Source organism: Rhyacophila brunnea, unplaced genomic scaffold (genome assembly GCF_057557595.1).
Source record: "Rhyacophila brunnea isolate RB1 unplaced genomic scaffold, BYU_Rbru_1.0 scaffold_9, whole genome shotgun sequence".
Classification (NCBI taxonomy): domain Eukaryota; kingdom Metazoa; phylum Arthropoda; class Insecta; order Trichoptera; family Rhyacophilidae; genus Rhyacophila; species Rhyacophila brunnea.
This window is the reverse complement of record NW_028233361.1, coordinates 15,312,054-15,324,865: the sequence shown is the minus strand read 5'-3', so window position 1 is coordinate 15,324,865 and position 12,812 is coordinate 15,312,054. Positions and strand designations below refer to the sequence as shown.

General features: G+C 35.3%; 1 protein-coding gene across 1 annotated transcript in view; it reads right to left on the bottom strand.

Moving 5' to 3' along the window:
• The window catches only part of NetA (Netrin-A), a 566,225-nt gene extending 553,833 nt beyond the window's left edge, over positions 1 to 12,392 (bottom strand). Inside the window, exon 1 of the mRNA XM_085959389.1 lies at positions 11,046 to 12,392. Within this exon, the coding sequence (XP_085815515.1) occupies positions 11,046 to 12,171 (1,126 nt within the window). The 5' untranslated portion in view covers positions 12,172 to 12,392. The remainder of the gene's footprint in view (positions 1 to 11,045) is intronic.
• Between the last annotated feature and the right edge of the window lie 420 nt (positions 12,393 to 12,812).

Below are 12,812 nucleotides of genomic sequence, written 5' to 3'. Positions count from 1 at the left end.
AATTATATGTCGGTAATACGGTAATAATAATTATACCATTGACGGGTGCATAAAAATTCAAATTTTATAGAATATCGGGATTGGAAACTATACCACGAGAGCAGGGAAAAATGCTTTTAGAGCAGAATTGACCTACGAGCTTGAAGAGAATGAAAGGCGAGCATGCCTTGAAGAAAATTAGTCGTAAAATACTCGTTTGATAAATTGTCAAAAGGAAAATAATTATATACATTATAATAAAGATGTCGAAGAATTTTTTTCTGGGCACGGTCTAAAACAAGCTTATAGGAAACCTCATAAGGACTCCAGATAATGGACCCATATTCAAGAATACTCCGTACTAACGACACATAGAGTGTACGTAAAACAGTTGGATTCTTGAATGGCTTGGCTTGTCTCATGACGAGTCCTAGAAGCTTGTTCGCACGCAATGCCGTAGAAGTGATGTGTGAGCGAAATGATAAAGTGAGTCAAACAATATTCCAAGATCTATAATGTCTGATTGACGCTTCAGTAATCTATTTAATATATTATAGTCGAATATAATTGGAGGTCTTGATTTCGAAAAGCTAATACACATACATTTGTCAGTATTAAATTCGAGTTTACTTTGTAATATGTGACAATCTAATTCACTGCAAATTGACATATATATTTTTAAATCGTCTGCAAATAATAGTAAAAACTTGATTTCATTATTTATAACATTGACAATGTCATTAATGAATATAAGGAACATAATTGGGCGAATATTATAACCGAATAATATAATGTTTATGCAGGTACGTGTAATTATGCTCGTGTGAAACACCACTGCATGTTTACTTTACAAGATGGCTTTTTTCATGCTAATAATAATTACGAGTACATAGTATAACTATTATGTTCTGATATTCGTTTCGCTGCATTAGGTTAAGTGCCCCATCCAACTCACGAGAGCGTGATAATTTTAGAAACAAACGAGTAAAAAAAATACAATTGACGTAGCATAGCTGCAGTTGCAATAGTGACGTCACGCGTTTTGACATTTGATATTTTTATAGACTGAAATGTCAGCTTCCTCATTTAGGGCATATAACACACACTTGAACAGTTTTGTGCGAAAACCCGGGTTATCCGGGGGATGTAGTAATTTATTTTGCACATTTTAATATGTAAACATTTTCCTACGAGTTAATGTAATATTTTGTTACTGGAAAACTATCGTATTTACCAACAGACTTTTGTCTTTTTCCGTGAAATTTTCGACAAGAATATTATTATTAGGCGATTTTAGCCTACTTACAAATAAATAAATTGTAAATACAAGTCTGTTTACTGGAAGCCAGGCGGGAACAGCGGCAATTTTCATGAATTGAAGAATGATAACCTAACCTAACCTAAGAAATAATCCAGTATATCGGCTGTTTTCAAAATTTGTTTGCAAACAGACAAGAACCTAATATTGTTTTTTGTATCTTTGCAGAATTGCAACTCCGGTTCGTAAAAACCCTGAGATAATCGCTTCATCTCATGGTAAAAATATAAATTCCGTTCTGGTTCGTGAAAGATTAACAAATATATTTAAATACATAATTCACTTATCATATTTTTTCTAACCGTTTAAAACGAAACTTAACTTTTACTTAGTTAATCTAATGGTAACCCTTATTTATTTATATAAAGACATCCCTTGCTATAATATTAAAAATATAATACAAGAATTAAAATTAATAGGTATATTGTCAAAATAGAAAATAGAAAAATAAAGAAATCGAACTTCACAGAAATTAAATACATATTATAGGATGGTTTTATTTATTTATAACTTATTGACCCACGTTGGTCGCGCGTTATAGTATGTTTTAGTTATAAAATATCGGTTGAGTTCAGGTAGCTATCACATTTGATAACTAGATACCACACTCATCACTAGAAACGAATCTCGATAGTGTCAGGTACTTAGTCTCAAAATAGAGAACATGTATGATTAAAAGGGTCTGTGAGAGATCTGCGAGAAATCTGCGAGAGATCTGTGAGAGATCTATGAGAGATATAAATTTCGGGGTCAACATAGAGTTAATGTTAAATCCTAATCTGTCCATCGCTTGCGACATCTAGTCAATGGACCGCGCCATCTATGGGTCACTTTTCGAAGTTATGCCTGCTATAATATTATATATCTTTAAGCAAATACGAGTCGTAAAAAATCGCCCAAAACACCTCTTCATAATTCAGTCGACACATGATCTGTCAAACTGTTGATATGTATTAAAAAATAAATATAATCAACGGACTATCATCTCACCAAAAGATCCAAAGCTATCTATCACCGCATTGTCGGATCGAATAGAAAAGTTTAAAGTATGGGCATCTACTTATTGTGTAAGCTTTGTATCGATTGATAGGCATATAATTCATTCACACCTGTTAAAATATTCCGTCCCGATCAATGGCTGATGGATTGCCGCTGCCCTCGGCCACAATTTCTTTGAAGCTCAATAAATAATTGACAACGACGCTAGGCTGGCGTGGCAGGCGTGTACATAAAGTATTATGCATTACACACCAAACATGTAATTAGAATTAAAATACTGGACGTTGGATGTGTTATTTAAATGTTTACTTGGACGAATTTCATAGGGAGACTCTTTCAGAACTTCAGTCAGCAGTCAGCACAATCGACCGTTTTGTGAAAAACATGATAGATAAAACACCAACAGAATTAAGTATTCCAACCAGAGGGTTGGAGCGGACCCTTTTTTGAGTTGCTCCGCTCCGGGACCTAATACTTGCTACAGCTCCGCTCCAGGGTCTGCTCCACTCCGGGTAAAAAGTTTTAATAGTTACTATACGTATACAAATGTTAAAAAAATACGTTTTTGAAATAAGGCTAATTATTCGCCATTTTCCTTATTTTATATTAAACAAAATTTCCGACGGTAAATCGTACTTTCATTATCTGCCTCTTCTGTCAAAAAAGTCAGGAAAAAATTTTCATTGGATTTTAGGATGAAAATTTATTAATAAAAAAAAACATCCGGAGCAGTTGAGCACTACAAATTTTCGGTGCTCCGGATAAAGCCCCATTGCTCCAAGCTCCGCTCCAACGCTCTGATTCCAACTACATAACACAATAATATTATATTCGTTATATTTCTGACTTTGCGATATCTCCATCGTCTGCAAAATGGCTATATGAAATGGTCACATGTTCATTACTTTTTTCAAAAAGATTTTTTCTATTGGTTATAATAGTGTTTTCAAAATTATGTAGGTAGGTATATTCAATAATTAGAATGTCACATTTTTAAATCTTGTGATGTATTCTTTGGATAAAAAAATAGTTAATTAAAAATTATTAGCAACTTCAAGTTCCCACAAAAAAACCTGGAGTGATCCGTGACGTCGGTTAGTAATTAAAGTAATACTTACTTTGATTTAAAATACAAAAGCCTATCGCCAATAGTAGCTCGATTTGGAAAACGCTTTAGAGAGTATATAAGCCATTAGTAGTTAAGATTTGTCGCAATTAATTATGACTCCTTTAGCATTGTGGTATATGTGCGTATTACATTTCACTGTAGCTCAGTTCGCCGTAATCTTTCTTATCTTTCTCAGATAGTATACGGTCATCTCTATTTTCATAGCCGATTTTGGCAAAATTCATGAATTCAAGAATGAAAACCTAATCTAACCTAATCTAACAAATAATCCAGTATATCGACTATTTTCAAAATTTGTTTGCCGCTGGCTTTCTGTAAACCGATAAGAACCGTATTTTATTTAGACATGAAATTTATCTCAGTACTTTACGACCCTAAGAGGTTGGACGGTCAATATACGACCATATATTTCCGATACAACATTTAACGGTGAAGTGTGATACGGCGAACTGCATACGCACAAATTTCCGGACACGATATTACACTTGGTAGCATTGAGAACCATTAATTATTGTACGAGTATGATGTTGTTTTTCAGCAACAAACTATATTATTCTTTATATTTTTTGTGTGAATATTTTATTTAAAAACTTGCAGTTCTCTGACAAAGTGTGGTGATTCATATTCACACTTCACTATTCACAGATTACATGTGATTGATTCGAAAAGTAATACACAAATTAACCCATTAATGGGTTGTAATTGTGCATTTAAGGGTTAAGCGAATCTTTAATTTGGTCCCTTCGTGCAAACTCACGCTTGCGAAGTTATTGAAAATATTTTGTCTTCGCGTAATAATGGTAGATGGCGACCTCATCTAATTAACGCGGCCGGGAGAGGCGATGGCAATAAACGTTATATTTGACGTCTTTGGAAGCAGTTGGAAGTTCCAAGGGCGAATTCCGCAGCGTGCCTAGGCTGGCTTGTTTCAGGTGGTAGACACGATTTGGATAATTATAGTATGTTGAAAATAATATTAGTGGAAAACATTGGATTTATTTTAATTATTTTCCAAAAAAATAAATGACAAATTCTGGATATTTAATTACCTACTATAAATTTCTCATTTTTTATTTCCGCTCTTAAGTGGGGAGGGAGGTATGATGTCATTTTGGCTACCTCAATACAAAAAGAACGTTAGATATGATAATGAACTATTCTAGTAAATTCTTCAACTGTGAGGTTTGTCGTCTATTGCACTCAGCTTAATAATTATTACAAATACATGTAAATTTGATTAAATGAAGGACCGGAGAAATTTTTAGAAGACCGATTCACGTTTCGGCACTTTTTCAAATAATTAAAGACACAGACATTATGTAACACATATTAATTGTTAATCACCTGAATTCAGAGTGTATATGGTAGTCAATGTAAGTACCTATTTATTATTTACACTCAGTAAATTAAAGGTAATAATGTGAGTGTAGTAATTGGTCAGTCCAATTCAGAATTATTATATTATGAGAAAATGAATTGCCTTTTTGAAGTTATTTGGCGTGTGACGCCAATGTAACGCCTTTGGCGTGTGACGGAAGTTGCGCGCGCCGATGCAACACAATTTATTATTATGATTATTCATTAAGATTTGAGGCTATATTTATGTAAGTATTATTTATGAGTAAAATTATGTAAGATGTATGTTACAAATGTTATAAATGTATGTTAAGAATGTTAAGTTGGTAAATAATTCAAACAATGGTATGTTGTGAATTTACAATATTTAGACACTTCATATACAAAAATACATGTTTTTACAGTTTAGGTTAATATTTGTGGCATATCCCATATCATTTATTTATTAGCGGTTCATAATAATTGAAGACAATAATAATTATTATGTTTCATCACAAACGTTTCAGTCAAACCATTAAATAGAGCATAGGCTATGTTTTACTTTTGAGTTGTAATTAATTATTATTGTTATGAAAATAGTTGTACAGTCATCTGTTTAAGCAAAGATGGTCGAAATAGCGGTTTGCTAAATTTTTCCCAACACAGGTTTTGACATTTTTTTCTTCCAGAGTAGGTACATTCTGCAATAATATTATTTATTCGCATACATAATATTATTGCTGACTTTACCTATGTCGATAAAATACCCTTGAGACCGAAATGAATATAATCATAACACGCCAATAAAATTTGATTTTTTATTAATTCATCATTGGCACTTCTGAATCGATTATAACCGCTGTATGGCAAAGATGAGTTTTTTGTTTTGTTACGCCAAACAAGTATAACTTCTAACGCGTGTATATAAGTACACACACCGATTTTTTACTGAGAACGGTGAAATTGTTATATTGAAAAAAAAATCACATTCATATATTTCATAATATAACATATTGAAGAAAATGCTTTGTGTTGGGGGGAAGGTTGATTCTAATTTTAAATACCCAGTAATACTCAGGCACTACTATTTAGCAGGCATTGCTTAATTGGTCAAACCCTACTAGTACTTTGATTGACGATAGAAAAAAATATTGTTGAATGCAAAGTATAAACATGATTCTAGAAGTGATAATACTTTACTTTGTAGCCAAAAATAAGTAAAGTGTGAACAGTAACTAACTATGCAATTAATTCTAGCAAAAAAACGTAAAAAAGAGTAAAATATTCCTAAGTAAAAGTTCTTTGAGAAAAATTAAACATTTTCCTCAGGTAGGTATCGAAGTTGTAAGAAGGTGCTATAAAAACGAGACACGCTTGTAAAAAAGTTAATGACGTCAAACGAGGAATGATGGATAAAAAAGGTAAGTTGGTATGTGATTCAGGGGTTTGTAGCTATCGGCCCTTAGACATGTTCAGTGTCACAGTTTGTTTATTAGTGTTAACTAATATTTTTGTATCTACAAAGTGGAAATTTTGTTGAAGATACCTACACACTCTGAAGTTATCTATTATAAGCAGCGCTCGAAATTGAAAATTTTACGAACCGCTCCGGTTTATCAAAAATGTTTAGATATTTATGTGAAAATTGTATATGTCATATAAATATACCTGCTGAAATTCGAGGTTTACGTCATAAATATATAATACATAAATGAATATTTTAAAAACATATTGGAAGTAAATTATTTTTATGACTTTTTAATACTCAGACGATACAAAGAGATAATTTTGTGCGAACAGGAGTTGCGCTCCGGTGGGTTCAGGTCCATTTCGAGAGCTGATCATAAATAAGTATAGATGTTGCTATGTTAGCTATTTTTTGTATTTCTTCTGATAATTTGTGAATTAGAAAAAAACAAAAAAGAAATTATCAAATAAACTGATATTTTAACGATATATATTATTATATAACATGCTTTGAAGCCATTTGAAGGCTACTTATAGAAATTTCACCATGTAATATCCTTATTTTAGACATTTTCTTTTAGGTGCCAAGGCATCCTGGGCCCGACGTCCCGTTCCCCCCTTGTTTGCGCAACTGAATCAATCATACCTTTTCAAGTACCCTCCGTCCAACAGTCACTCTTTGCCAGTGCCTAAAAGACCACTCAATAAAATGTAAATAATATGTTCTTTCTCCACCGTACATACAGTTCCATTCACACAACGTGGCGTAACGAACAAGAAGCGTCCTTGAAGGTTACTTTTTGAATGACGTATTATAGTGTGCAGGTTTGGTAGTTTGACTTACATTGCTACTTCTAACGCCTTTCATTCATGTGATGTATGAAGGCAGGATACCGACATGACAAGAATATGAAAGATACCGTAAAAAGAAGAAGACTCCCAGTAACGGATCTTCAAATTCCGGACCATATAAAATATAATATCTAGGCTGCTACCCCACCCCCCTTCCATTGACACCGCTCTTCCTATTGCATAGTTCCGCCACTGAAGACTTCATCGTGGATGCTATTAATACATTGGACGCTAGAGACGCGCCTAGCGCGTAACGATCTGGTGGCCATTCGATATAATTAGCATGCTATTTAAATGTGGTAATTAAAAAGTAATTATCTAGTGAGCAGTCAATGTGTCATGGATTTGCTGCCAAAAGTTGGTAAGTCAATATTTTAGGTATTTACAGTTAACACCGGATTGTGTGTATATATATTAATATATATGATGGAAACAAACATTACAGGTCATCCGATATATAAAACATGCACATAAAGCACAAATAAATTAATGTTATGCGGTGCCTGATTTTAGAGGGCAAGTCAAACTTCAAATTGCAATATTACTACATAACACGATTTCGAGACTTATCAATTTTTGGCAGTAACCGCACGATTATTAAACATGTATTTGTGTTCATGAAATGTTGCCGTTTGCAAGGCCTGATATAAAGTATTCCCTGGCGGGCAGAGCAGAGGCGTCTCGCGGCGCACGAATCGACATGAAATAAAGTGAAAAGTGTCCTTAATCACACAGTCCAGGGCGGCCATTAGAGACCCGCGGGCGCTGGATAACGTGCCACTATACATTACGCATAACGAGGCGCATTAAAACGAAATAATTAATATGGGGAGGGCAAAACTGAGCACCACTGACCGACCCTCCCGTAGGGCGGTCGCCAATTCTCGCATGTAATTAAATTTAAGTAAAGAATTACATTATTTTAGTAAAAGTGGGACTTGAACCCGCATTCACTGAATTCCGACCAATGTTTTTTAACAAATAAGCCACGTGCACCCCACCTAATTACGTCTGAAGCGCTTCAGAAATTTTGGTAATATATTTTTTCTGATATTCAGGTAGGTATGTTTCTGATTTATTTATGAGCAATAAATCTGAATTATTTTTTTAATTACTAGCAAGTGCGAGTACGCTAAGATTACAATTTTGGAGAGATCCTGTCAACTGGTTATAAATTAAGGTAACATAACTAATGCGGGTGAGAGGGTGTCCGTTAAAACCGAAAGTCCGTTATATAAAAACACAAACAAAATCCTGTTTATTCGTCTTCGAATGATAATATATCGGATTCAGACAAAACCATCGTGGAGTGACGTTAACGTTCGACGTCGACGCGCTTACTTTCAGTAATCCTGATTTGAAAAAAGAATTAAGTTTTGTTTGCACTTTTTTATAATCAACTCACTAAAATTACGAAAATGCGTGTAATATACTTGGTTGAATTGTGTTTTCTGACGAATAGTCTATAAATATTATTTTATTACACTTAGATGCGTAACATTAACAGGGTGTTTTTAACAAATTTTAAATTTGACCGAATATTTTGTCTGTTATTTTATTTTTATTTTTTTATTTGTTTCTTTATTAAACACCACAACAGGCCGTAAAGCCCAATAATAGAATTTACATATTAGATTATGTAAATATATTTTGACCTCACCGGGATCGAACCCAGAACTCCGGGTTGGAAGGCCAGCGCCTTACGCACTGCACCACGAGAGCCGCCAATTCGGCGTTCTACTGTATATTGATTCAGGTCACAAAAGCCATTTCAACTGTTAGTTCAAACTCTAACATGTTAAACTTTACATTGAATGATTTTCTAATAATTGTACATAGGTACCTACCTACTTAAATGTAATATTTTATAGTATTTGTTATAATCATAGTATACACATCGGATTTTTCATCATTGCTCGAAACAATTAAAAATAAAGAAAATTTTGAGTTAACATCTTTGTAAATAATAAGTACTACTCATTTGAGTACTTAATCAATTGGAAATGTCTCATTGATTCGGACAAGATCGGTCCTGATTATCATTAAACGCTGTGGAATACGTATGTAGGTATATATTACGTATTATTGTTAAAAATACTTTAATTATTTACGCAATGATTAATTCATATTTTTAATTTAAATGAGTACATTACAACCTACTTACAGCATCTCTGTTTTTTTGCGTGGGAGAGAAATTGTCTCAACGGAACCACAGTTCTGTTAATGACATACAACTCTATAAGAATTTACGCACGCAAACAAAAATTGATAAAACACTTAAATTACTTAATCATGCCATTTTGACATTTTTTTATCCAGGAACGGCAAACTGACCACACACTACGCTTAGCGGTGGTCGACCAAAATTGATGTCATAACTGGATTCTGGACATCAAATATCACGTCTTGCGGGAATTTTGTTCAATATGCCAGCAAGACCTGCGCATCATATTTCTGGTAGGTATATTCCGTTTTACTTTTTGTTTAGTACCTATCCCTTCTCATGTTTTTATGAAGCATATTAATATAATCACTAATCAGTAATCACAGACAGGCTAGTAGGAGTAACAATTAATTAACACATTTATTTATCTGACAATACTATTTTGTAAGCCATCTCTTTTTTTATATTACCAATTAATAGTTGTCCTGAATATTTTTATTCGAAACAATATATTAATGTATCCCTATGTTTAACTAAAATTCTTTGTTTTCACTACAAAAGGGTATTTTTAAAATTGTGTATGTACATACTTACTTAAATATCCAATAGAAATTTAAAACAAACTTTAATCTATCATTTCATTTTTTTTCTTGTACCTAGCGTAGTTAGAGGTTGTGATCAAGAATTCTTGAGAAATAATCAGAAAATTCCAATTTCGCATCTCGAGAAATTAATTTACCTACTGAAATTTCGAGAATTCTCATAATTCGAGATATTTTTAACGAGAACTTCAATAATTGTTAATAGACTAAAATTAAACTGTCGACCGCAACCGGAATTTAAAAGCTGAATAGAAAATTAATTGATTTATCGATAAAAACACTTGAAGATCTAAAAAAATCGACAAGAAGGGGTTATTTTGTAATTATGTCGATTGCTCAAGAATTTGAAGAATTCTCGAGAAATCAAAGAACTAATATTGATTTCTCGAGAAAATTTTGAGAATTCTCGAATCTCGAGAATTCACAAGGTCTAATCGTAGTCGCTAATGGCGCGAGGCACCCTAGAGCGCAAGGCCCGGACCTGGCTATTCTTCTCCAACCTCATCTTTCCCATAGATATCATATCACAAAGGAAATAAATATTTCAGTAAGTAGGGATTAGTAATAGATGAAGCTGGAAAACAATAAACGAAATTTAACTAAACAATAACATTATGCATGCATGATAATGTATAATAAGTATAATAATTCAGTAGGTATGTTAATCAATCACTGTGGTATATCATTGGCAGAATGTCCACCTCTAAATCCATCGATTGCGGATTTAAACTCCTTATTGTTTGCATACCATGGCATGAATATAATAATGAGAGAATGAGAATTTCTTTTGAAAAAAATGCATTCATGCATCTCCTTGAGAGATATCTTCTTCTCTCTTTTGATATAGGTAAGAAATAGATGTATTGCTATTTACATTAATTTGCTGTCGTAAATATGCAGGTAATAAACTGAAGATTATTTATATAAATGAAATCAAATTTCGTCGCAGTGTATACATAAGTACATAATATGGATAAAAAGTCCATGAGATGAGGCCCTCACGAAGCTTCGAAAGTTACCAGGGGCATTCATACTTGAAAATAAGTCGATATTTTCGTTGATTTGACGAATTCACCATACCATTCTCAGTGTTCTCAACGAATAACTTTGTTTTTTGTTTCTACAGATAATTTAGGACGGTGTATATAGCATTAGTTTTAGGATATAAATTGAATCTAATCGTAAAGTTGAAGTTCTTACCTTTGCATTCGTTGGCATCTCTGGCAGTAGCTCGTCCCCAGGGTCGGTCGAAGTGGAAAAGCTTGCACCGTTCGCAGTCTCTCCCCGTGGTGTTGTGCTTGCAGTCGCACGCCAGCCCGTCTTTCCCAGGAGAGCACCGACTCGCGTGACCGTTGCACTTGCACCGCCCGCCGACGGCGAAATCTGACACAGCATAGTGGTGCGCCATAGTCGCCGTGGACATGGTCGTCATGGCTTCGATGGTGTTCAGGGAATATCCCGCGGCGGCTCCGTCTCTCAAATCCAGAGTATCCTCCACCACTGTCTCGTCGGACACGTCACCTGGCTCTGCCGGCATGTGCAGGCGGTTGAAAACCACCTTTACATCGGTAGCGGTCACCCAGTCTTGTAGAACTGGAGAATTATCAAAATCGGGGGCACTCGGCCTCCCTTCGAGAGTGCTGAACGCAACCCTTCCGGCCGGTCCGCCGCCTTCGGCTCCCGCGTACCTGTGCGAGTCGGAGCATCGCGCTTCCTGCTCGTTAGCCTTCGTGATGGTCGCACGGTTTGGCCGTCCATAGACCCGTCTGCACTGGCTCGAATAAAACTGAAACGGCTGCCAGGTCTTTCCGTAATCTACGCTTTTATAAACGGCAATCGAATCAGGCTTTGCGGCTCGAGGACAAAACTGCAGGCTCACGTAAGTCAGCTCGTATTTTTTGCCTAAAGAAAGAGTCAGGGTTACATTATCAGGTGGAGAATCTGGAGAAAGAGGAGGAGGCAGAGGATCTGATCTCCAGCAAGTTACATTGTTGGGGTTGTTGAGATCGGTCAAGTGAGAAGGTGGGAACCTTTTCTTGGGTTGCGCATTGTCGCATTGGTAGCACATGGCGGCGCGGCCTTGCGCCGGAGGATCGCAGTATCGAGCCGCGGCGTGCCAGCCGCAGGTGCTGGACGCCTGGACGGGGGCGTTGAAAGCGGCGTTTACAAAATCGGGGATGCAGCGTCTGGGTCTCTCGTCATCGTAGCAGGGGTCGGTGGGTTGTGCGGCGAAGGTGCGGACGAATCCTTCAGCAAAGGCCGCGTTGAAGACGGCCGCGGCGACCAGCGCCAGCGCCAGCACCGCCGCCGGCGATGAGGGCACCATCCTTCGGTTTGACCTTCCCGCTAAATCACGCCAAGCGGACCGTCGACATAATACGGAAACCGCTATTGTTTAAATCGCGTGACGCGTTCCTATGTTTACCAGAGATCCTGACTTTGTGCTTCTCTTATTCAGACCACTCTTATTTTTAATAATATATTAAAAGCAGTAAAAATCGTATTTTTATAATAATTGGTCACTGTACGAATGAGTAAATAAATACTACCGAACTATTTCACAAAAAAGTTTGTATTTTAAAAAAAACGCGATTCTGGAAAATAAAGATACTAAACTAAAAACCGTAATCACTTTCGCTCAAACGTGCAAATAAATATAGAAAACAATTTAATTTACTGATCGATAAAACAATTTGTAAACGTAAACAAATAAAAAATTATAATGGGTATAAGTGATCTATAAACAATCTAGAAAAGTTTTCAGATAATATATTTTTAGAGACACTCGCGAACTAAAAACGCACTACATAGAATGGAATTATAAATTAACCTGAACACAAAAAAACGTTCAAATAAATAAAAATAAATCAGAACTGTCATGCGGCCACAAAAATGCATTCAACTGAACAAAAAACAAGTGCAAAAAAACTGTCAAAACAATTTAGTTGCACGCCTCGCCACCCGGAG